The following is a 25118-nucleotide window of genomic DNA, read 5'->3' as shown; positions in this document are numbered from 1 at the left end:
GCTAGGCTGCGAGCATGGCCCCAGATGGGCAAAGTATCAGCCCAGACAGTGTTGCTGGGTGTATCTCATTGGGGCACATGTGAGAGTCTATCTCCCCTTCTCTCATTGAAAAAAGAAGGGGGAAAAAAAGAAATCCATGCTCAGGGGAAAGGTGAAATGGACATCTGTGAAGCTCTCCACCCTAAGGCAGGTAATATTCATGAGACAGTCTGGCTTGCCTGGGGAACATGCAGAGATCACTGATACAGATAAAGAGCTGTACAAAGTGCACATAATCTCTCTCCCCACCCCCACTAACCCACCCCCAGACCAGTCTGTAAACCAGATGGATCATAAGAATGATGGTGGACTAACAGGAGCTTAATAAAGTAATTATCCTAATCCATGCCAAATGAAATCAGTGAATCTCTGGAAACACAGATCTTGTTAATGCCTTCTTCAGTATTCCTAAATAGACCCTCAAAGTCAAGACCAATTTGTCTTTAGCTGGAATGGAGAACAGAACATTTTGGGTATTACCACAAGGCTATCTGCATAGCCCTACCATCTATCATGGTTTAGTAGCAAAAGATATATCTGTGTGAAAAGGTGGAGAAGGGGTAGCGTTACATCATTATATTGATGACATTATGCTAACTGGTAATGACCTTGCTATTTTACTTAAGGCTTTGGAGAGTCTCTGGAGAACATGGAAGGATGGGGATAGACTGTAAACTACAACCATATGCAAGGGTCTGAGTCCTCTCAAATTCTTGGGAGTGGTCTGGTCTGGTAAGACAAAAGTCATTCCAGCTGCTGCACTGGATAAAATTTAAAATTATCTATGCCAGAGTCAGTGAAACAACTGCAAACATTTTTTGGGAATGCTTAGATATTGGAGGTCTTTAATTCTTCATCTAGTGAAGCTGCTGTGCCCCTTGTATAGATTGGTTAAAAATAAAAAAAAGGAGCAATTTGGAGTTGGAGACAAGAAGAGCACTGAAATGCCTTTACCAGTGCCAAGGTGGCCATAAAACAAACACAGGGATTGTGGATAGCGAATGTAACCAATCCTTGTGAGTTAAACGGTTTAGTCTATCCAGAGGGCTTATGGCAAAAACAGGATGGGAAGAAGGTGCCTTTAACATTTCTGATCCCAGTTATGGAAGAGAGCTGAACAGAAGTATATCCCTATGGAGAAACAACTTTTGGCAGCATACCTTAGTTTAAAGTATGTAAAGAATAGTACGAAAGCCCTGCCAATAACACTAAGGAACCAATACCTCATTGCCAGATGGATCTGGGAATTTGCCAAACCCCAGTCGGGCGTGGCACCGCCCACTACTGGGTTTGCGCACCTGAAGCAACCACGTGCTTTATCTGCTAGTCCACTCAGTGCTGAGCTGTATACCATATTGGGCCCAGTTACATATATTAGTGAAACGCCTGCGGACACTGACATGGGCCTACTGACACATCCAACATTCGAGTCACATATTAAAGATCAGGCACCAGTCCTTGCGACTGCCACCTGCTCAGTTCTATCCAAATGCAAAAGGCTCTTTCCCTGTTCCTCTCGCAGCCCTGCTGAACTGTCCCTGGCAACGGAGCTGCCATAGAACTTGAAGAAATTTCCCATTGGAGATACGCGCTTCAAGGATAACAATCAAACTCGGTGCATGGGGTCCCCAATATGGTAGAACGACAGCGACTTCTATCTAACTTCGTCTCCACACCACCCAAAGGGGCGAGGCGGAGCCAACTTCAGGGAGCAACACACTTCCCACTTAGCGAGCAGGACCCAGTGCGCAGGCGTGTCTGCTAGTTTAGCGCCAGCGCCCAGGGACATCCGCCAGCACGCAAACCTCTAAAGCAGCCCTCAGTCAGGTGGCTCCTCAGCGGAGGGACCCAAGAAAAGAGTACAAGCCCCCGCGCCTTGACGTAGAGGCAACGCTGATTCCCGTGTGGAGATCCTGCACGAGCCGGGCGTGGCGCCATCGCGCGACCGTGACGTAAGGAGTGGGCCGGCGCGCGATTGGCCTTCGGACATGTGGAGCGCTCTGGCTCGAGCGCGGGCGATTGGGCGCGCGGCGTGGGCCTGGACTGCGGGGCAGGGCACACGGGAGGCGTGCGCCGCGGGCCGGCTCCCCACCGGAGTTCGGCGCTTCAGGTGCGTGGCGTTCCGAGGGGCTCCCAGATCCCGCGGGCGGGTCCCGGGGTGGGGGCGGGGGACGGGAAGAGTTGGGGAACTCCCGGAGGGTCCTCAGGGGGAGAGACGCGGGCAGGTCCCCATGGGGTAAAGACGAGGGGTGGGGACCGAGGGGACAGACGAGAGGCAAGCTCACGGGACGCCCGGGGTCTCAGCGCGGAGCTGCGTTCGGTAAGCTTTGGCAGGGAGGCAACAGCCTCAGCCTGTGGACCACAGCCGGCCCCACTCCTGTCACGCCCTGCGAGACAAGAATGGTACTTCAGTTTTAGCTGCTCGCGCGGGCGGGGAAGAGAAGAAAATATCCTGTGATTTGTGAACACGGAGTGAAGTTTTCGTGTTACTGTCCGTCTGTGTCGTTTCCTTGGGACAGTTCACACGCAGGCTGCGGCTGCGGCTGCGTTTGCGCTGTGGGCGGGCGGGGGGGGGGGCACTGTCACCGCAAGTTATGGTGCTGCCTTTGGAGAATGGTGGGGTTTAATCCTGCTGATATATTGGTAAAAGGTTCGTGAGTGTTGGGCACATAAATTAGTCCTTGAAACGGTTGTTAACAGATTGGAATGTGACATAGGAGGGAATGGCAACTCATTTTGGGTGGTAGTGGTTACCATTATAACCCACATTTATATATTACATATATAAATATGGGTTATCATAGATAATACAGGGGCTTGGTACAGAGGGTCAGACTCCTAGGAAGAAAAGTGTACAGAGGGAGAGGACTGACTGTCAAGTGCTGCAGCGGGTCTTACAGGGCAAGAATTTAGAGGACATTGACAGCCTGGCAGTGAAGAGAATGGTTGCGATAGAAGGCCAGCAAATCACCTGGAAGGAGAAATGAAGGCCAGGGTGGGGTTGCATGATGAGGAGTAAGCAGTGGGAAGGCAAGCACAGTTCTTAACCTTTCAAATGGCTTACTTGCTTACTTGGCTCATGAATTCAGAATTGACTTGTCTCTGTATTTATATGACAATTAGAGAAGTGTGAGCTAATGGCCTTTCCTTTTTGTTCCTCTTAGGATTCTGGGACAGATCAGACAGTCTGTAATGATGCCTGAAATCAACACCGACAATCTCGATAAACAACAGGTTCAGCTCCTGGCAGAGATGTGCATTCTTATTGATGAAAATGATAATGAAATTGGGGCTGAGACCAAAAAGAATTGTCATCTGAATGAAAACATTGAGAAAGGTACTGTTTTAAATTACTCTGTGTGGCCCTGGCCGGTTGGCTCAGTGGTAGAGCGTCGGCCTGGCGTGCGGAAGTCCCGGTTCGATTCCCGGCCAGGGCATACAGGAGAAGCGCCCATCTGCTTCTCCACCCCTCCCCCTCTCCTTCCTCTCTGTCTCTCTCTTCCCCTCCTGCAGCCGAGGCTCCATTGGAGCAAAGATGGCCCGGGCGCTGGGGATGGCTCCTTGGCCTCTGCCCCAGGCGCTAGAGTGGCTCTGGTCACGAGAGAGTGACGCCCCGGAGGGGCAGAGCATCACCCCCTGGTGGGCAAAGTTTCGCCCCCTGGTGGGCGTGCCGGGTGGATCCCGGTCGGGCGCATGCAGGAGTCTGTCTGACTGTCTCTCCCCGTTTCCAGCTTCAGAAAAATACAAAAAAAAAAAAAAAATTACTCTGTGTGAAAGTGACTTGCCTAGGCATTTTAGGGTAGCTGAGAAAAGTATGTTGGTAAAAATGCAGTCTTTAATCAGGTTTTAGCTTTGGTTCCACTTGGTTGAGTGGTGTAATGGTAAAACCTGCCTTGCTACCTGCCCTACTTAGAAGCTGTTTTATGTCTTTTACTCAGCTTCTTCAGGATTATTTTGGTTGGTAAAAGAAGGAATAGATTAATCCTAGCAGAACAGCACATTTCAAGCTTATGATGTTTTCCGTCTAGTGAATGGAGAAAGACAAGTGTCATAAAAAGAAACACATGCCTTCCCACCTTTCTCAGGAGGAGTCTCACCAACCTAAATATCCCTGGAGGGGACATTGACCAGTAAAAGACTGGCTGACAGATCACCATTTCTTTCACTTGGTGGCCAACTTTCTTGCTGGTATCCCAGAGCTCTTCCCCATTGTAGCCATGCAGTGACTCATTAAATAGAAGACAACAACAACAAAAAAAGCAGAAATGCCAGCAAGTTTCTAACATCCTAAATCCCAAGTAATAAATCGGGCACATAACTGGTATTTTAAAACTAAATTAATAATACTGATTTTGCTTTCAGGGTTATTGCATCGAGCTTTTAGTGTTTTCCTATTTAACACTGAAGATAAGCTCCTGCTACAACAGAGATCAGATGCTAAAATTACCTTCCCAGGTTAGTGTGCCTAATGTACATTATTTTGTTGGGAACTATATTTAATTTGTCTTTGTCACTTGGAACTTTCTGGTTAGCCATTGTCAAAAAGGAAAATCCTCGCCTGACCAGGCAGTGGCACAGTGGATAGAGCGTCAGACTGGGATGCGGAGGACCCAGGTTCAAGACCCCAATGTCGCCGGCTTGAGTGCGGGCTCATCTGGCTTGAGCAAAAAAAAAGCTCACCAGCTTGGACCCAAGGTCGCTGGCTCAAGCAAGGGGTTACTCAGTCTGCTGTAGCCCCATGGTCAAGGCACATATGAGAAAGCAATCAATGAACAACTAAGGTGTCGCAATGAAAAACTGATGATTGATGCTTCTACATCTCTCTGCGTTCCTGTCTGTCTGTCCCTATCTATCCCTTTCTCTGACTCTCTGTCCCTGTAAAAAATTTAAAAAATAAAATAAAATAAAAAATATTTTAAAAAAAAGGAAATCCTGTGAATGACATAATTTCATATTCTACATAAAAGAAGCTTATGCTATGAGTGCCACGTAATAAAATAGCTATAAAGGATTAAAACTGCTAGGTATGTATATATGCATACATACATTTTATAACTCTGTATCTTACACACAGCTTGATCTTTTTGGTTAAGTAGCATTAACAAAGAACTTATTGTCCCTGGCTGGCTGGCTCAGTGGATAGAGCATCGGCCCAGGGTGTGGATGTCCAAGGTTCGATCCCAGTCATGGTACACATAAGAAGCCACCATCTGCTTTTCTTCCCCTTCCCTTTCCTGGCCAGTGGCTTGATGGGTTCGAGCATTGGCCCTGGGTGCTAAGGATAGTTGTGTTGGTCTTAGAATTGGCCCCAGGCACTGAGGGATAGCTCAGTTGATGAGAGCATCATCCCCAGATGGAGATTGCTGTGTGGTTCCTGGTCAGGGCACATGTGGGAGTCTGTCTCTCTATCCTCCTCGCACTTAAAAATCATATATATAAACATATATATAACATATATATAGCCTGACTTGGTGGTGGTACAGTGGATAGAGTGTCAGACTGGGATGCAGAGAACCCAGGTTCGAGACCCCAAGGTTGCCAGCTTGAGCACAGGCTCATCTGGTTTGAGCAAAGCTCACCAGCTTGGACCCAAGGTTGCTGGCTTGAGCAAGGGGTTACTCAGTCTGCTGTAGCCCCATGGTCAAAGGCACATATGAGAAAGCAACAAAAAACTGATGATTGATGCTTCTCATCTCTCTCCCTGTCTGTCCCTGTCTATCCTTCTCTCTGACTCTCTATTTATTTATTTATTTATTTTATTCATTTTAGAGAGGAGAGGGAGAGACAGAGAGAGAGGAGAGACAGAGAGAGAGAAGGGGGGGAGGAGCTGGAAGCATCAACTCCCATATGTGCCTTGACCAGGTAAGCCCAGGGTTTCGAACCGGCAACCTCAGCATTTCCTGGTCGACGCTTTATCCACTGCGCCACCACAGGTCAGGCCTGACTCTCTGTTTGTGTGTGTGTGTTTACATATATAAAAAACATATATATATATATAAAAAATATATCTACAGTGTGTCTGGTGGTGGTGCAGTGACTACAGCATTGACCTGGGACCCTGATATCTCTGGTTCTAAACCCTGAGGTTCCCTGGTTGCCAGCTTGAGCAAGGAGTTGCTGGCTTGTCTGGGAAGTCATCCCCCCCACTCTACCCTCCCACCCCCATCAAGGCACATATGAGAAGCAATCAATGAATAACTACACTGAAGCAACTACCAGTTGGTGCTTCTCATTCTTTCTCCTACTCCCCCCCAAATAGAACTTGCCTACACATGTCTGTTTCACAAAGTGATGCCTAATAGTCCATCGGATTTTGAAATTAATCCTCAAGAATCATTTCATTAATTTTTTTATTCTTTTTAAAACTTTGGGATTTTTTGATTTTTTAGGCCTACTTTGAAGAAGTTAATCTGCATTTTTATTAACATATTCCAGGTTGTTTCACCAATACTTGTTGTAGTCATCCCTTAAGTAACCCAGGGGAACTTGAAGAAAATGATGCGATTGGAGTAAGGCGAGCAGCACAGAGGCGTTTAAAGGCTGAATTGGGAATTCCCATGGAACAGGTAACCAGGTTGATTGCATAGCCATCCATACAAGATGAAATCTAAACATATGTACATTAAAACATCTTTCGGCCTGACCTGTTGTGGCGCAGTGGATAAAGCGTCGACTTGGAAATGCTGAGGTCACCGGTTTAAAACCCTGGGCTTGCCTGGTCAAGGCACATATGGGAGTTGATGCTTCCAGCTCCTCCCCCCTTCTCTCTTTCTGTCTCTCTCTCCTCTCTCTCCCTCTCTGTCTCTCTCTTCTCTAAAAATGAATAAACAAATAAATAATTAAAAAAAAAACATAAAAAAAACATCTTTCGCCTGACCAGGCGGTGGCATAGTGGATAGAGCGTCAGACTGGGACACGAAGGACCCAGATTCGTACCTCGAGGTTGCTGCTTGAGTGTGGGCTCATCGGGTTTGAGCAGGGCTCACCAGCTTGAGCCCAAGGTCACTGGCTCGAGCAAGGGGCCCCCCAGTCTGCTGTAGTCCCTCCCCCCCCCCCCATCAAGGCACATATGAGAAAGCAATCAATGGACAACTAAGGAACCGCAACAAAGAATCGATGTTTCTCATCTCTCTCCCTTCCTGTCTGTCTGTCCCTATCTATCCCTCTCTCTGACAAAAAAACAACAACAAAACAATAATATTCTAAGAGTTCACGTATAGAACTCTCTGCTTTGTAACCTCTTGGAACTATTGGCCCCAAAAAGCACCTTGAATAAAGATTATTTAAATTGTGATTTCTTAATATTGTCAGAATTTAGCTCAGTACTGAAACAGATTGATTGGTTAACCAATGTATAAGTTGACTTTCTATAATTGATCATATCAAGGATGAATATTTTCTTGTAGAGCCCTGGCCAGATAGCTCAGTTGGTTAAAGAGTCACCCTGGGCCCTGGCCGGTTGACTCAGTGGTAGAGCGTCGGCCTGGCGTGCAGGAGTCCTGGGTTCGATTCCCGACCAGGGCACACAGGAGAAGCGCCCATCTGCTTCTCCATCCCTCCCCCATTCCTTCCTCTCTGTCTCTCTCTTCCCCTCCCGCAGCCAAGGCTCCATTGGAGCAAAGTTTGCCCAGGCGCTAAGGATGGCTCTCTGGCCTCTGCCTCAGGCGCTAGAATGGCTCTGATTGCGGCAGAGCGACGCCCCAGATGGGCAGAGCATCACCCCCTGGTGGGCATGCCGGGTGGATCCCGGTCGGGCGCATGCGGGAGTCTGTCTGACTGCATCCCCGTTTCCAACTTCAGAAAAAAAAAAAGTCACCCTGAAGCACAGAGGTTGCCAGTTCGATCCCTGGTCAGGGCACATACAGGAACAGATTGATGATGTTCCTGTCTCTCTCTCTCTCCCTTCCCTTCTCTCTAAAATAAATAAAATAAACATTAAATATGTATTGCCTGACCAGGCGGTGGCGCAGTGGATGGAACATCAGACTGGAACATGGAGGACCCAGGTTCGAAACCCTGAGGTTGCCGACTTGAGTGCAGGCTCATCTGGTTTGAGCAAGGCTCACCAGCTTGAGCCCAAGGTCGCTGGCTTGAGCAAGGGGTCACTCGGTCTGCTGTAGTTCCCTGTCAAGGCACATATGAAAAAGCAATCAATGAACAACTAAGGTGCTGCAACGAAGAATTGATGCTTCTCATCTCTCTCCCTGTCTGTCTGTCTCTATCTGTCCCTCTCTCTGTCTCTGTCACAAAAAGTAAAAGTCGTCTGCTTAAAAAAATTTTTATTTTCTTGTGGAAATCATTAGAAATATGAACCACACACTGGGTGAATTGAAATCATCTTCCACACTCTGAAATTGTCCCCTTTAAATAAGATCTGAATAAATGAAGTATCTCTCAACTAGTTAAAATGGTTAAAAAAATTAAGATGTGAAGGAAAAATGTCAATTCCAGTTTGAGTGACTGCTTTTTTAAAAATATAATTATTTCAGTAAGTCAACATATTTTTGGTCCTATGGAAAAAATGTAGATACTTGAAACAAGGTAGTAATATTTTCTTATATTACCAATAGGAAATTAATATTTTAAAAGTCCTAACTAAAACTGCCTGACCAGACGGTGGCGCAGTGGATAGAGCGTTGGACTGGGATGCAGAAGACCCAGGTTCGAGACCCGAAAGTCACCAGCTTGAGCGCAGGCTCATCGGGTTTGAGCAAGGCTCACCAGCTTGGACCCAAGGTCACTGGCTTGAGCAAGGGGTTACTTGGTCTGCTGAAGGCCCACGGTCAAGGCACATAGGAGAAGGCAATCAATGATCAACTAAGGTGTCGCAACGAAAAACTGATGATTGATGCTTCTCATCTCTCTCTGTTCCTGTCTATCTGTCCCTATCTATCCTTCTCTCTGACTCTCTGTCTCTGTAAAAAAACAAACAAACAAAAAAACTAAAACTAAAACTCTACTTCAAGATAGTACTGAATGTGGTGGGTTAGACAACTTGTTTTGTTGTTGATGTTTTTGTTTGCTCCTAGGTTCCTCCAGAAGAAATTAATTATCTGACCCGAATTCACTACAAGGCTCAGTCTGATAGCATCTGGGGAGAACATGAAATAGATTACATTTTGTTTGTGAGGAAGAACGTGACTTTGAATCCAGACCCCAATGAGATTAAAAGCTGTTACTACGTGTCAAAGGAAGAAGTGAAAGAACTGCTGAAAAAGGCAGCCAGTGGTGAAATTAAGATAACTCCATGGTTTCAAAGTATTGCAGAGACTTTTCTCTTTAAGTGGTGGGATAACTTAAATCATTTGAATCAGTTTGTTGACCATGAGAAAATACACAGAATGTGAATATACTAAAAAATTTCTCTACTTAGTAAACTTTAAATGATTCTTTAAAAATTTAGTTCCCCATTAGAACTTCCCTTGGCTACATTGGCTACATTAATACTTTACAACCAGAATTTATATGGAAAAGACAACTGACTTCTTAATCTTGTATCACACACCCCATATATATGCACTGCTGTTTGTAAAGGACATTTATGAGGTTATTTTTAAAAAGAGCAAATGAATTTAACCCATCTAAACACATGGTCCTGACAAATTTGAACAAATAAGTGAAGCTCTTCATTTTCAAAGTGTTGTGATATGCATTTTCAGAGTGCTTGTAGAACCCTTTACTTGCCAGCTACTTTGCATATCACTAAATTTTTATCGTACAGAAAAACGTGCAACAGAAACTGTTTACTTAGCTACTTTAAAACAGCTGAACTTTCCATATTAAGATATTAAACTATGCAGATCCAAGGTGATTAAATGCTGTATGTCCTGATTTCTATCAAAGAATTAGAGGGGACAGACAGGCTATTAAATGGAAATTGGATCATACTCTTCCCACAGGCTTTCTTGCCACTGGTTCTGTTGGTGTTTCAGCTGGCTAATTCTTTGTTTTGGGGGTTCATCCTGTGCATTAAAGGATGTCTAGCAGCATCCCTGGGTTCTACCTATTATATGCCGTCAGTACCCCCCCCCCCCCCCCATCACAGTCACAGTGACTACGGAGATGCCGACTGTGTGCTGGAAGGCAGAGTTGCTCCCGTTGATAACCACTGTTCTACAAAGCCGTGCCATGTTGCGGGGAGGAGAGAATTAACAAACAGGTTAATATTAGTGTTCAATGGAATTGGGGCATGGAGTATGTGAATATTAATATTTAAACTGTACCTTGATTAATGCACTTTTATTTAAAACACTTGCATAGATTTCTCAGATTTGAAATCTCAAGACAGCTTTACTGTCCTTGAATGCTATGTAATAATAATGAAAAAGATAAAAATTTTTCTTAAAAACTAAATGTTCTATAAATTCAATAGAAGAATCCATTTCTTGTTAACTCTGAACAGTTAATTCATAATTTCAGGGAAGACTGTCACAAATACTAACTTTATTGAAAAGTAAAATCAATTTAAAATTTACCTTTTTAATTTTGTTGTCTAGTTTGTTAAATTTTTAATACAATAAGAGCTTAACCTATCTATGGTAGCTTAAACATAAATGCCATACAGCTTCAAAGTACATTCCATTTCTAGTTCTTATGTTTTCTTTCCCAGGAAGTTTTAGGCTGATAGCAACATGTAACTAGTTATTCAGCTACAGTGGCTAGTGGCTGCCATACTGGACAGCAGGCCCAGAGCTTGGCACTTTGTAAGTGCTCAGCAAGTGTTATATATTCCACTATTACCTTACTAAAATACCCCTTTACATTTTTTAAAAAATGATTTTTAGAGAGAGAGAGAGAAAATTAGTTTGTTGTTCTACCTGTTCATGCACCCATTGTATCAAATCCACAACCTTGGCATACTGAGATAATGCTCCAAATGAGCTACCTGGCCAGGGCATCACTCATTATAAAGTCATTTGAAACTAAAAACAGCTGTTGAAAGGGCCAGAGATGGCCTTTAAGTTCATTCTGTCCCCAAACCTTTATTACCCAGAGAAATAGCAAGAAAATATTGTGGGTCCAAAGAGGGTGCGTTACCCTCTTACTTGACACCTAGGAGATGGGTCAGGCACCGGTGAAAGGACGGTTGGGTCCTATCCCAGCATGTCATCCTCAGGTGGAAGCTGTCCTTCCATCTTCCTCCTGGGGGATGCTTGACGGTTTCATTTCTCAGATGGGTCTGCCCTCCCCAGGATTAAGAGCCCAACTCGGTGAGTTTGTGGATGACCATACCCACATTTGGGTGCCCTGGACCCCCTCTGACAGATGGGGTGTGTTTGCGTAATCTGGTACACCTCTTCATCCCACAAACGAGCACTTTTTGAGCTCTAAACTGGACTCAAGTTTTTTTGGGTTTTTTTTCTTGTTGTTTTGTATTTTTCTGAAGCTGGAAACGGGGAGGCAGACAGACTTCCGCATGCACCCAACCGGGATCCACCCAGCATGCCCACCAGGGGGCAATGCTCTGCCCATCCGGGGCGTCGCTCCGTTGTGACCAGAGCTGGTCTAGTGCCTGAGGCAGAGGCCCTGGAGCCATCCCCAGCACCCGGGCCATCTTTGCTCCAATGGAGCCTTGGCTGCTGGAGGGGAAGAGAGAGACAGAGAGGAAGGAGAGGGGGAGGGGTGGAGAAGCAGATGGGCGCTTCTCCTATGTGCCCTGGCCGGGAATTGAACCCGGGACTTCCGCACGCCAGGCCAACGCTCTACCACTGAGCCAACCAGCCTGGGCCGGGACTCAAGTTTTACAGTGAACTTGAGAGTGTTTTTGTGCACATTTAAGTATCCTGGTAAATTTAAGTTTCTATAATTTTATACTTATCTATCATCTACATACTTTAGACTTCCAGATTTAAAATTTTATGGAATTCTGTTTCATACTCATGACAACTGCCTGGGTGTGTAAATAGGTCTCCCACACTTGAGTCCCAAACTAAGTCCTGACAGGCACCCCTCCCCTACTTGCCTTTAGTTCTCCTTTTCCCCTTGCTCAGGCTAAACACTGGAGTCTCCCCTTCCCTTCCACACCATTTATCCATTTAGTAAGTCCTTGGAATAAGCCTTTCCAGCTACTCTGAGTCCAGGCCATCCTTGAATTGTCCTGACTGGGTGACACTGCCATACTTAACTCAATATCTGCTCTCAACCTAGAAGCTAGAGTGGTCATATCTTTTCACCCCTCTGCTCAGGACACATGAAACCGCCTCCAGGCTCCAGGACATGCCCACCCCACTGATCTCACCCCCTCACTGCTTGCTCTGCGCTGTCCTCTGTGAACACTAGGCTTGCTCCTACCCAAGTCCCACCTAAGTCTTCTGTTCCTTCTTCCTATAGAATACCTAGGAAATTCTTTTTCCAGAGACATCCATAACTCACTCTTAATTTCTGGAGACTACCTACTATAAACTACTTCAGTGATGCCTAATTTGACTACTCTGTAACTCAATTCTCCTGTACTTCACCCTCCTTTCCTGGAGATAAATCAGCAAATACATTGTTGCGAGAGACGTCGGAGAGCTTACTGCTTATGTTTTCTTCTAAGATGACTATGGTTTGACGACTTACATTTAAGTCTTTTATCCATTTTGAGTTTATTTTTGTGACTGGTGTAAGTTGGTGGTCTAATTTCATTTTTTTGCAAGTACCTGTCCAATTTTCCCAACACCATTTGTTAAAGAGACTGTCTTTACTCCATTGTATGCTCTTACCTCCTTTGTCAAATATCAATTGTCATAAAGGTGTGGGTTTATTTCTGGGTTCTCTGTTGTGTTCCATTGATCTGTATGCCTGTTCTTATGCCAGTACCAGGCTGTTTTGAGTACAATGGCCTTGTAGTATAACTTGATATCAGGAAGCGTGATATCTCCCACTTTATTCTTCTTTTTCAAAATTACTGAGGCTATTTGTGTTCTCTTTTGGTTCCATATAAATTTTTGGAATATTTGTTCTATATCTGTTGATATTTTAATAGGAATTGTATTGAATTTATAGATTGCTTTGGGTAATATAGACATTTTAATGATGTTTACTCTTCCTATCCATGAACATGGTATGTGCTTCCACTTGTTTGTATCTTCCTTGATTTCTTTTATCAATGTTTTATAATTTTCTGAGTACAAGTTTTTAACCTCCTTGGTTAAATTCACTCATAGGTACTTTATTGTTTTTGTTGCAATAGTGAAGGGGATTGTTTTCTTTCTTTCTTTTTTTTTTTTTTTTTTTTTTTTTTTGCATTTTTCTGAAGCTGGAAACAGGGAGAGACAGTCAGACTCTCGCATGCACCCGACCGGGATCCACCCGGCACGCCCACCAGGGGCGACGCTCTGCCCACCAGGGGGCGATGCTCTGCCCCTCCGGGGCGTCGCTCTGCCGCGACCAGAGCCACTCTAGCGCCTGGGGCAGAGGCCAAGGAGCCATCCCCAGCGCCCGGGCCATCTTTGCTCCAATGGAGCCTCGGCTGCGGGAGGGGAAGAGAGAGACAGAGAGGAAGGAGGGGAGGGGGTGGAGAAGCAAATGGGCGCCTCTCCTATGTTCCCTGGCTGGGAATCGAACCCGGATCCCCCGCATGCCAGGCCGACGCTCTACCACTGAGCCAACTGGCCAGGGCCGGGATTGTTTTCTTAATTTCTCTTTCAGACAGTTCATTGTTGGTGTATAAAAATGTCACTGATTTCTGAATATTAATTTTATATCCTGCCACTTTGATGAATTCATTTATCATGTCCAGTAGTTTTTTTTACTGAGACTTTAGAGTTTTCTATGTACAGTATCATGTCATCAGCAAATAATGATAGTTTTACTTCTCTTTTCCAATTTGGATGCCTTTTATTTCTTCTTCTTGTCTGATTGCTGTGGCTAGGACTTCCAGAACTATGTTGAATAAGAGTGGTGAAAGGGGGCACCCCTGCCTGATCTTAAGAAGATTGCTTTTAATTTTTGCCCATTGATTATGATGTTGGCTGTGGGTTTGTCATAGATGGCCTTTTTATCATGTTCAGGTATGTTCTCTGTATTCCCACTTTGTTGAGAGTTTTGATCATAAATGGGTGCTGGATTTTATCAAATGCTTTTTCTGCATCTATTGATATTATGTGATTATTCTCCTTCCTTTTGTTTATGTGATGAATCACATTGATTGATTTGCGAATATTGTACCAGTCTTGCCTCACCAGAATAAATCCCACTTGATCATGATGTATGATTTTTTTTCATGTATTGATGGATCTGGTTTGCTAATATTTTGTTGAGAATTTTAGCATCTAAGTTTATCAAGGATATTGGCCTATAGTTTTCTTTCTTTGTAGTGTCTTTGCCTGGTTTTGGAATGAGGATTATGCTCTCCTCACAAAAGGAGCTTGGAAGTCTACCCTCCTCTTGAATTTTTTGAAGTAGCTTGAGAAGGATAGGAGTTAGATCTTCTTTGAATATTTGGTAAAATTCGCCTGTGAAGCCATCTGGCCCAGGACTTTTGTTTATTGGGAGTTTTCTGATAACTGTTTATTTTTTTTCTTTCTTTTTTTTTTTTTTTTTTTTTTTTTTTACAGAGACAGAGAGAGAGTCAGAGAGAGGAATAGACAGGGACAGACAGACAGGAACAAAGAGATGAGAAGCATCAATCATTAGTTTTTCGTTGCGTATTGCAACACCTTAGTTGTTCATTGATTGCTTTCTCATATGTGCCTTGACTGTGGGCCTTCAGCAGACCGAGTAACCCCTTGCTTGAGCCAGTGACCTTGGGCTCAAGCTGGTAAGCTTTTGCTCAAACCAGATGAGCCCACGCTCAAGCTGGCGACCTTGGGGTCTCGAACCTGGGTCCTCGGCATCCCAGTCCAACGCTCTATCCACTGTGCCACTGCCTGGTCAGGCCTGATAACTGTTTTAATCGCATTTGTTGTAATCGATCTGTTTAGGTTTTCTGATTCTTCCAAATTGATTTTTAAAAGATTATCTGTTTCAAGGAATTTGTCCATTTCACCTAGGTTGTCTAATTTTTTGGCATATAGATCTTCATAGTATTTTTTTACAATCCTTAGTATTTCTGCATTGTCAGTTGTTACTTCTCCACTTTCATTTCTAATTTTATTTGAGTCCTCTCTCTTTTTATCTTGATGATTCTGGTTTAAGGTTCATCAATCTTGTTTATCCTTTCAAAGACCAGCTCTTAGTTTTATTGATCTTTTGGTATTGTTTTTTAGCCTCTATGCCATTTATTTCCACTCTGATCTTTATTATTTCCTTCCTTATACTACCCCTGGGCTTTATTTGTTATTCTTTTCCTAGTTCTTTTAGGTGCAGGATTCAGTTGTTTATTTGAGCTTTTTCTTCTTAAGGTATGCCTGTAATGCTATGAACTTCCCTCTCAGGACTGCTTTTGCTGTGTCCCATAAATATTGAGTTGTATGTTCATTTTCATTTGTTTCAAGGAAATTTTTTATTTCTTCCTTGATTTCATTGTTAACCCATTTGTTATTTAATTACATGCTTATTTAGCCTCCAAGTGTTTGAATGTTTTTCAGTTTTTCGATTGTAGTTGATTTCTAGTTTCATGCCACTCTCATCAGAGAACATGCTTGATATGATTTCAATCTTCTTAAATTTATTGAGAGTTGTTTTGTGTCCTAACATGTGGTCTGTCCTAGAGAATGTATCATGAGCACTTGAAAAGAATGTATATTCTGCTGTTTTGGGGTGAAAGATTCTGAAGATATCTATTACATCCAGTTAATCTAGTGTGTCATTTAGGCCTCTGTTTCATTGTTATTTTTCTGTCTGGAAGATCTATCTATTGATGTTAGAGGGGTATTAAACTCTTCTACTATTATAGTATTGCTGTTGATCTCACCCTTCATGTTCATCAATATCTGCTTTAAATATTTAGGTGCTCCTATATTAGGTGCATAGATATTTATAATGGTTATATCTTCCTGTTGCATTGCTCCCTTTATCATTATGTAGTGATCTTCTTTATCCCTTACTATAGCCTTTGTTTTAAAGGCTATTTTGTCAGATATAAGTATTGCTACTCTAGCTTTTTTTCCTTTCATTTCCATTTGCACGAAATACTTTTTTCAATCCCTTCACTTTCAGTCTTTGTGTATCTTTTGTTCTGAGGTGGGCCTCTTTTTTACAGAGGCAGAGATTGACAGGGACAGACAGACAGGAACGGAGAGAGATGAGAAGCATCAATCATCAGTTTCTCGTTGTGCGTTGCGACTTCTTAGTTGTTCATTGATTGCTTTCTCACATGTGCCTTGACCGCGGGCCTTCAGCAGACTGAGTAACCCCCTGCTGGAGCCAGCGACCTTGGGTCCAAGCTGGTGAGCTCTTGGCTCAAGCCAGATGAGCCCACGCTCAAGCTGGCGACCTCGGGGTCTCGAACCTGGGTCCTTCCGCATCCCAGTCCGATGCTCTATCCACTGTGCCACCACCTGGTCAGGCGGGTCCTGTTTTCTTATCCATTCAGCTACCCTATGTCTTTTGATTGGAGTGTTTAATCCATTTACATTTAAAGTTATTATTGATAGGTACTTATTTATTTCCATTTTATTCTTTAAATCTACAATCCTCTTTTTCTCAATTTCCTTTTTTCCTTTGCTCTTTTTACAGAAGGCCCCTTAATATTTCTTGCAGTACTGGTTTGGTTGTAGTGAATTCCTTGATTTTATTTTATTTTATTGTTTTGGTCTGGGAAGGTTTTTATTTCTCCTTCAATTTTAAACAATAACCTTGCTGGATAAAGTAGTCTTTATCCAGGTTGTAGGTTCTTATTTTGCATCACTTTGAATATTTCTTGCCAATCCCTCTGGCATCAAGTATTTCTGTTGAGAAGTCGATGTCATCCTTATGGGAGTTCTTTTGTAGGTCATTAACTGCTTTTCTCTTGCAGATTTTAATATGTTTTGTCTCTTAATTTTGGCATTTTAATTATGATGTGTCTTTGTTGGGGACCAAAAGACAATAGGGTCTTTGCAGTTTAGATTTTTGGGGGACTGAGGTGTGGGGAACTGGCAGTAAGCTGTCTGCCTAACCCCCTACCTCACTTGTTCTGTGAAGTTGCTAAAGGTTGTTAAGCGGTGGTGCTGGATTGTTTATGTTCATCCTACCCCCCATATCCCCTGGAAAGCCTGGAGGCAAGTTTCTTTTATCCTTTGTTTTGTGAAGTTAAGATGTTATGTATGGTGGGGGTTTTCTGCACTTGGTAAAATTCTTGGGTTGCCTTGGAAATGTGATCAGAGATCTCTGATTTGCTAATGGCCCACTTTGCCCTATAAATAAAACAAGAAGCAGGTGTGAAGCACGCTCTGTTCTTGCCATCAGCATTGCAGAGGGCTCCTGAGCCCATCCTTTTACTCTAAGCCTATTTTCTTAATTCTGCGCCATTCCCACTCAGGACCTGGAATTACTAGCCGTGTTGGTTTGTGGCATGTCTTCGTGTAGGCTTCCTTGATTTCCTCTTTAATGGGACCCTCTGTGCTTCTTAAACTTGTGTGACTTTTTCCTTCATCAATTTAGGGAATTTTTCAGCTATAATTTCTTCAAACAGGTTCTCTATTCCTTGTTCTTTCTCTTCTCCTTCAGGAACCCCTATGATGCAGATGTTGTTTCTCTTCATGTTGTCACAGAAGTCTCCTCAGTCTTTTTGAGACTCTTTTTGTTTTGATGTTCTACTTCTGTGCTTATGTTTATTTTGTCTTCTAAATCACTGATTTGATCTTATGTTTCATCTAGCCTGCTGATTCCTTCTAGTGAAGCCTTCATTTCTGATATTGTATTGTCATTTCTCTCTGGTTCTTTTTTATTATTTCAGTGTCTTTTTTGATGCTTGCTATCTCTTTATTTAGGTGCTCATTATGTCCATCCATTGTTGCTCTAAGATTCTTGAGCATCTTAAGAATCATTATTTTAAACTCTGCATTTGGTTACTTCCATTTCATTTAGTTCTTTTTCTGGGGATTTGTCTTATTGGTTCATTTGGGTCACATTTCTTTGTCCATTTTGTCTGTGTATTAGGTAGTGCTGTCTGACTTTGAAATTTTTGTGTTGTCTTTATCAGGAAGATGGGGTTGGTGGTACTGACCTCAGGCCACATGTTTTCCTTGTTCAAGGAATGCTTCTTGAGGGTACTATTTTCCCTCCTGTTGTATGTGAGTATTGAATACAGTTGGTCCTTTCATGGGTACAGTTATTCCTTCAGGCTGGCTGGCTTTAAGGGTCAACTTTGATCACACTGGTTGATTCTTGTATTAGCCCTGCCTGGGGATTGAATCTGCAACATTTGTGTATGAGAATGATGCTGTAACCACCTGACCTACCCAGCCAGGGCCTCTTTGGGCATCTTTAACAGTTGTTTTGTGTGGTACTGACACAAAGACATACAGACCAATGGAACAGAGCTGAGAGCTTAGAAATAAAACCACTTAAATATGATAGCCCTGGCCAGTTGGCTCAGTGGTAGAGCATTGGCCTGGCATGTAGATGTCCTTGGTTTGATTCCCAGTCAGGGCACACAGGAGAAGTGCCCACCTGCTTCTCCACCCCTCCTCCTCACCTCTCTCTCTCTCTCTTCTTTTCTCCTTCTGCAGCCAAGCCTCGATTGGAGTGAGTTGGCCCCAGGTGCTGAGCATGGCTCCATGGCTTCCACCTCAGGCACTAAAAAATGGCTCCAGTTGCAGTAAAGCAAGGGCCCCAGATGGGCAGAGCATCACCCCCTGGTGGGCTTGCCAGGTGGATCCCGGTTGGAGTGCATGTGGGAATCTAGCTCTGTCTCCCCTCCTCTCACCAAAATAAAAAACAAACAAAATAATCACTTATGTATGGGCAAATAATTTTTTTGACTAAGGAGCCAAAAACACAATGGAGAAAACAAAGCCTCTTCAATAAATGGTGCTGGGGAAAATGGAAAGCCATGTGCAAAAGAATAAAAATGGACTGCTGTTTGTGACCATACACAAGTTAACTCAGAACAGATCAAAGACCTAAATATAAGACCTGAAATAAAACATGGTATCTTGGCCTTAGAGAAGATTTTATTAATTTGACCTAAAGGCAAGAGACGTAAAAAAAATAAGTAAATGGAACTATATCAAACTAAAAAGCTTCTGCACAGCAAAAGAAATTGCCAACAAAACAAAAAGATATCTGATAAATGACAGAGGATATTTGCAAACTACACTTTCAATAAGAGGCTAATATCTAAAATATATATTCATATAACTCTAGAAAATAACTAATTTATTTCTGTTTATTCTTAGAGAGAGGAATGAGGAAGGGGTGGCAGGGAGGGATGGGGAGCATCAAATCATAGTTCCTTCTCTTACATGCCTCGTCTGGGCAAGCCTAGGGTTTTGAACAGCAACTCAAGCGTTCCAGGTCCACATGTTATCCACTGCACCACCACAGCTCAAGCTAACTCATCTATAACCAAAAAGAATTCATACAACTCAACAACAAGAACAAAGAGTCCAGTTAGAAAATGGGAGAACCTGAACAGACACTTCTCCCAAAAAGACATACAAATACAGGCAACAGATGTATGAAAAGAGCTATTCACTAGCTATTACAAAATGCAAATCAAAACTACAATGAGCCCTGGCCGGTTGGCTCAGCGGTAGAGCGTCGGCCTAGCGTGCGGAGGACCCGGGTTCGATTCCCGGCCAGGGCACACAGGAGAAGCGCCCATTTGCTTCTCCACCCCTCCGCCGCGCTTTCCTCTCTGTCTCTCTCTTCCCCTCCCGCAGCCAAGGCTCCATTGGAGCAAAGATGGCCCGGGCGCTGGGGATGGCTCCTTGGCCTCTGCCTCAGGCGCTAGAGTGGCTCTGGTCGCAATATGGCGACGCCCAGGATGGGCAGAGCATCGCCCCCTGGTGGGCAGAGCATCGCCCCTGGTGGGCGTGCCGGGTGGATCCCGGTCGGGCGCATGCGGGAGTCTGTCTGACTGTCTCTCCTCGTTTCCAGCTTCAGAAATGAAAAAAAAAAGAAAAAAAAAAAAAAAACTACAATGAGATAGCACCTGACACCTGTTAGAATGGCTATTATTAACAAGACAAGTAATAAATGTTGGAAAAGTCATGGAGAAAAAAAGCCATTCATTCACTGCTGGTAAGAATGTTAACTTGACATGTTATGGAAAACAGTACAGAGTTTCCTCGAAACATAAACAGCCTGACCTGTGGTGGCGCAGTGGATAAAGCGTCAACCGGGAGCACTGAAGTTTCCAGTTCAAAACCCTGGGCTTGCCTGGTCAAGGAACATATGGGAGTTGATGCTTCCTGCTTCTCCCCCCTTCTCTCTCTTCTTCTAAAATGAATAAATAAAATCTAAAGAAAACAACCACCAAGAAAACCCATTAAGAATAGTTACCATGACCTACTTCTGGGTATCTCTCCCCCCCCCTTGCATTTTTTTTCTTACTTTCCAAGTGAGAAGAGAGGAAATAGAGATAAACTCCGGCAAGCATCCCGAGACCCACCTGACAACCCGTCTGGAGCCGATGCTCTGCCCATCTTGAGACATGCTCACAACCAAGCTATTTATAGTGCCTGTGATTGAAGCTCCACCAAGCCATCCTCAGCACCTGTCCAAACTAGCCATAGTTGGGGAGGGGAGAGAAAGAGAGAAGACGGGAAAGGGTGAAGTAGATGTTTGCTTCTGATGTGTGCCCTGACTGGAAATCGAATCTGGGACATCCACATGCCAGGCCAATGCTCACCCACTAAGCCAATCAGGCAGGGCACAAAATATTTGAAAACATTCAGAAAGATGTACATGCCAGTCTGCAGCATTATTCATGGTGGACAAGACATGGAAACAGCAGTGTCCTTTGAGAGATGATTGGTTAAAGATGTGATACATATATACCATGGAATACTAAGCCAGAAGATAAAATATTGCTATTTGTGTCAGGATCAATGGATCAGGAGAACATCATGCTAGGCAAAATAATTCCGATGAAAAAAATCAAGAACCATATGATTTCACTCATATGACGAATATAAAACAGCCTGACCAGTGGTGGCACAGTGGACAGAGTATCAACCTGGAACATTGAGGTCGCCGGTTTCAAACCAGAGGTCAACATTGCTGGCTAGAGCAAAGGATCGCTGACACAACCTCAAGGTCTCTGGCTCAAGCCTGAGGTCACTGGCTTGAGCTTGAAGTCACCGGCCTGATCTTGGTCAAGGCACATACAAGAGGCTGGCAATGCACAACTAAGTAATGCTTTTGTCTCCCCCTCCCTCTCTAAAAAAACAAAACAAAAAACCCTAGAAAGCAAGAAATGAACAAACAGGACAAAAAAACCCAAAACTCATAAACACAGTTAATAGTATGATTACCAGAGAGAAAAAGGAATGGGAGGTAGTAAAAGAGGTAAAAAATATGGTAACAACACTTGAAACCTGTATAATTTTATTAAAGTTATCCCAATTAATTTAATTTTAAAAGACAGCTGGGGTTTTTTTTTGTGTGTGTGTGTGGTTTTTTTTTTTTTTTTTTTTTGTAGACTTCATTTTAGAAGAGAGAGAGAGAAGGGGAGGGAGGAGAGGAAACATCAACTCCAACATGTGCCTTAAGTGGGCAAGCGCAGAGTTTCGAACCAGCAACCTCAGTATTCCAAGTCAATGCTTTATCCACTGCGCCAGCACAGGTCAGGCAAGACAGCTGTTTTAAATTCTTTTGTCTAGCAGGGGGCCATGTTTCAGCAATATTTTCCTATTTATATACTTCTGGTATTTTTGTTGTTGAAAAGCTGGACATTTCTCATATCATGTGCTAATTCTATACATCAGATTCCATCTCTCCACCTGGTGTTTGGATTTTTTTAAATTGTTGTGGGATATCTCTGCGCAGCCTGAGGTAAAAACTAAAGTTCTCAGTTCTTCTCTGAGTATGTCTTTCCCTGGGCATGTGTGTTTTCTAAATTTCTTTGAACAAGCAGTTGGTTTTTAAAGTCTTAATCCTTAAATGTCTGCCCCCAAAAGGTACAAAAGAAAAAATGGAAAGTGAAAAATGCACTGGCCTTTTTAAATTTCCTGAATCTGAGTCATCTTTGAAGAACTGCAAGAATTGGGGGGGGGTCCACTATGCCAGTGGTCCCCAACCTTTTTTGGGCCACGGACCAGTTTAATGTCAGAAAATATTCTGCGGAGGACCCGGGTTCGATTCCCGGCCAGGGCACACAGGAGAAGCGCCCATTTGCTTCTCCACCTCTCCACCGTGCTTTCCTCTCTGTCTCTCTCTTCCCCTCCCACAGCCGAGGCTCCATTGGAGTGAGGATGGCCCGGGCGCTGGGGATGGCTCTGTGGCCTCTGCCTCAGGTGCTAGAGTGGCTCTGGTCGCAACATGGCGACGCCCAGGATGGGCAGAGCATCGCCCCCTGGGGGGCAGAGCGTCGCCCCCTGGTGGGCATGCCTGGTGGATCCGGCACATGCGGGCGCATGCGGGAGTCTGTCTGACTGTCTCTCCCCGTTTCCAGCTTCAGAAAAATGAAAAAAAAAGAAAAAAAGAAAAAAAGAAAAAAGAAAATATTTCAAGGACCAGCCTTTAGGGTGGGACGGATAAATGCACAAAATAAAATTATGCAACCGGCATAAAAACTGGTATTTTTTAAATATAATTGTCGAATTTACGATATTTACTGGGCTAAGTTAAAGGACAAACGAGCATGTCCTCATTATTCAGGCTGTATTTAAATTTGTTATACAGATTAACACTAAATCAGTGGGAGCTCTGAGCTTGTTTCTCTGCAACGAGACGGTCCCATCTAGGGGTAATGAGAGACAATGACATCTGAAGTGTGTTGCTTATGTCCAGTCTATTTCGTAATTTTGTTTTGGTTGCTGTCACTGCAGAAAATCCCGCTTCACACAAATAGGATGTCGGAAATGGCAACAGAGTTTTTAGTGCTTTTGTGGTGATCTCGGGGCATTCTGCCATGACTTTAATCCAGAACACTGGCAGAGTTGTAGTCTCGAACATATTTTTAAGGCTGCCATCACTTGCGATCTCCAGTAGTTGATCCTCTTCTTGCATAGACACGCTGGGTTCACCTGGTTTCTTGACAAATGGATCACGGATCCATTCCTTAGCAATTCATGGGTCTTTTGTGGTTGGGAAGTAGCGTTCAAACTCTTTTAAAAGCAAATACAGGTGATCGTGCACCAGCTGGGACAATGAAGGCTTGGGCTCAGTCTCTTCCAAAATTCCCGCAAATGTTTGAAACATGTCAAATATACCCCTGTTCACACGTCGTCCCCACAAATCCAGTTTGGCTTTAAATGTAGCTACTTTATCTGCCAACTTGAAGACAGTTGTCATTTTCCCCTGAAGTGACCAAGTGAGTCCATTGAGGAGGTTAAAAATGTCACACAAGTAAGTGAGTTTTGCGCCCCATTCCTCGTTACTGAAATGTGCTAATAGCAGTGACTTTTTTTCCGAGAGAAATCTCTGCAGTGGCTCTCGTAATTCAAACACTCTAGCCAGGGACCCCCCTCAGGATAACCATCTTATTTCTGTGTATAAGAGAAGGTGTCTGTGCTCCACGTTCATTTCCTCACAAAGCTGCTCGAACAGGCGCAAGGGAAGGGCGTGTGCTTTGATGTGGTTAATAACTTCAACGACATCATTCAATACGCTGTTAAGTTCCGGTGGTGTATTTCAGCTAGCCAGCATTTCCCTGTGAATGACACAATGCGTAGACTCGCATTCAGGTGCAACCTCCTTAATCCGAGTAGTTAAATCAGACATCCTTCCGGTCATGGCAGCAGCTCCATCTGTGCATATGCTGACACAAAAAGACCATTTCAGTTTTCCTGATAGTCATCCAGCGATTTAAATAGTTCTGCGGCTGTGGTTTTGGTTGGCAATGATGGTGCACATAACATATCCTCATGTACATCCTCTTGATAAAGATAACGCACGTAAACAAGTAGCATTGCCTTGTTGTCAGTATCTGTAGATTCGTCAACCTGGAGAGCGTACCACGGTGATTTATTAATCCTTTCCAACAATTGTGATTCAATGTCCTCTGCTATTTCCTCAATGCGCCGTGTGTCGGTGGTAGCCGAAAGAGGCATCTGTGCTATTTTTTTAACCGCAGCCTCTCCTAGAAGTTCACGACAAATGTCTTTAGTGGCTGGAAGAATCAGTTCTTCACCAATGGTGAATGGCTTCTTAGCCTTAGCAATACGATTAGCCACCAAGTATGATGCTCTCAGTGCACTCGCATTTATTGATGTAGTGGCCACCAGTAATTGTTTCTGTCCTTCTTGTTCATACTTTTTTCTTTCGAAATACTCAGAAGGCTTGTCTTTTAAAGTAGGATGCTTGGTCTCTAAGTGGCGAAGCAGTTTTGAAGGCTTCATTGCCTCATTACTTAGCCGGTCACCACATATTATGCAGAGCGGCCTTGGTGCATGTGAATCACCAGTTGCAATAAATCCATACTTCAAGTAGGACTCCTGGAGCCTTCTTTTTCTTCGAGGTCATAGGTTCTTCTTCTGTCTCCTCACTGGCCCTTTTCCACTTCGCAAAAAAAACTTTCAATGGAATTTTGTTTTTCACTCATTTTGCTAGTTTATGGGTTTAATTTTAGCAGCAATGTATCACGTGACCAAGACAAGCATCAGGAATGAGTCTTAGATGGATGTAACAGAGGGAATCTGGTCATTTTTTAAAAATAAAACACCATTCAGACTTAAATATAAATAAAACGGAAATACTGTAAGTTATTTATTCTTTCTCTGCGGACCGGTACCAAATGGCCCATGGACTGGTACCGGTCCGCGGCCCGGGGGTTGGGGACCACTGCACTATGCTATCAGAAGCAGCAATCCGCAATCAAAACAGAATGCCGCCCTGGCCGGTTGGCTCAGTGGTAGAGCGTCGGCCTAGCGTGCAGGGGTCCCATTTGCTTCTCCACCCCTCCCCCTCTCCTTCATCTCTGTCTCTCTCTTCCCCTCCCGCAGTGAGGCTCCATTGGAGCAAGGATGGCCAGGGCGCTGGGGATGGCTCCTTGGCCTCTGCCCCAGGCGCTAGAGTGGCTCTGGTCGCGACAGAGCGACGCCCCGGAGGGGCAGAGCATCGCC

At 43.9% G+C, this 25118-nt stretch overlaps 2 protein-coding genes across 4 annotated transcripts in view; both read left to right on the top strand.

Annotated features, from left to right (window-relative positions):
* The window catches only part of LARP4B (La ribonucleoprotein 4B), a 400705-nt gene that overhangs the window by 168251 nt on the left and 207336 nt on the right, over nucleotides 1-25118 (top strand). The gene's annotated exons all lie outside the window — the stretch shown is intronic.
* Nucleotides 1809-10513, top strand: IDI1 (isopentenyl-diphosphate delta isomerase 1). 3 transcript variants are annotated; one of them, XM_066385708.1, is made up of 5 exons: nucleotides 1809-2149; nucleotides 3204-3376; nucleotides 4402-4494; nucleotides 6475-6605; nucleotides 9069-10513. In XM_066385708.1, the coding sequence occupies exons 1-5, from the start codon at nucleotides 2028-2030 to the stop codon at nucleotides 9384-9386; spliced, it is 837 nt and encodes a 278-aa protein (XP_066241805.1). In that variant the 5' UTR covers nucleotides 1809-2027; the 3' UTR covers nucleotides 9387-10513. The 3 variants fall into 3 exon arrangements, with proteins under 3 accessions (XP_066241805.1, XP_066241807.1, XP_066241808.1); XM_066385710.1 differs by lacking the exon at nucleotides 1809-2149 and adding an exon at nucleotides 2223-2359; XM_066385711.1 differs by lacking the exon at nucleotides 1809-2149 and adding an exon at nucleotides 2338-2442.

The sequence above is a fragment of the Saccopteryx leptura genome, chromosome 5 (genome assembly GCF_036850995.1).
Source record: "Saccopteryx leptura isolate mSacLep1 chromosome 5, mSacLep1_pri_phased_curated, whole genome shotgun sequence".
Classification (NCBI taxonomy): domain Eukaryota; kingdom Metazoa; phylum Chordata; class Mammalia; order Chiroptera; family Emballonuridae; genus Saccopteryx; species Saccopteryx leptura.
Note: the sequence above shows the minus strand (reverse complement) of the source record. Positions and strands in the feature narration are given on the sequence as shown.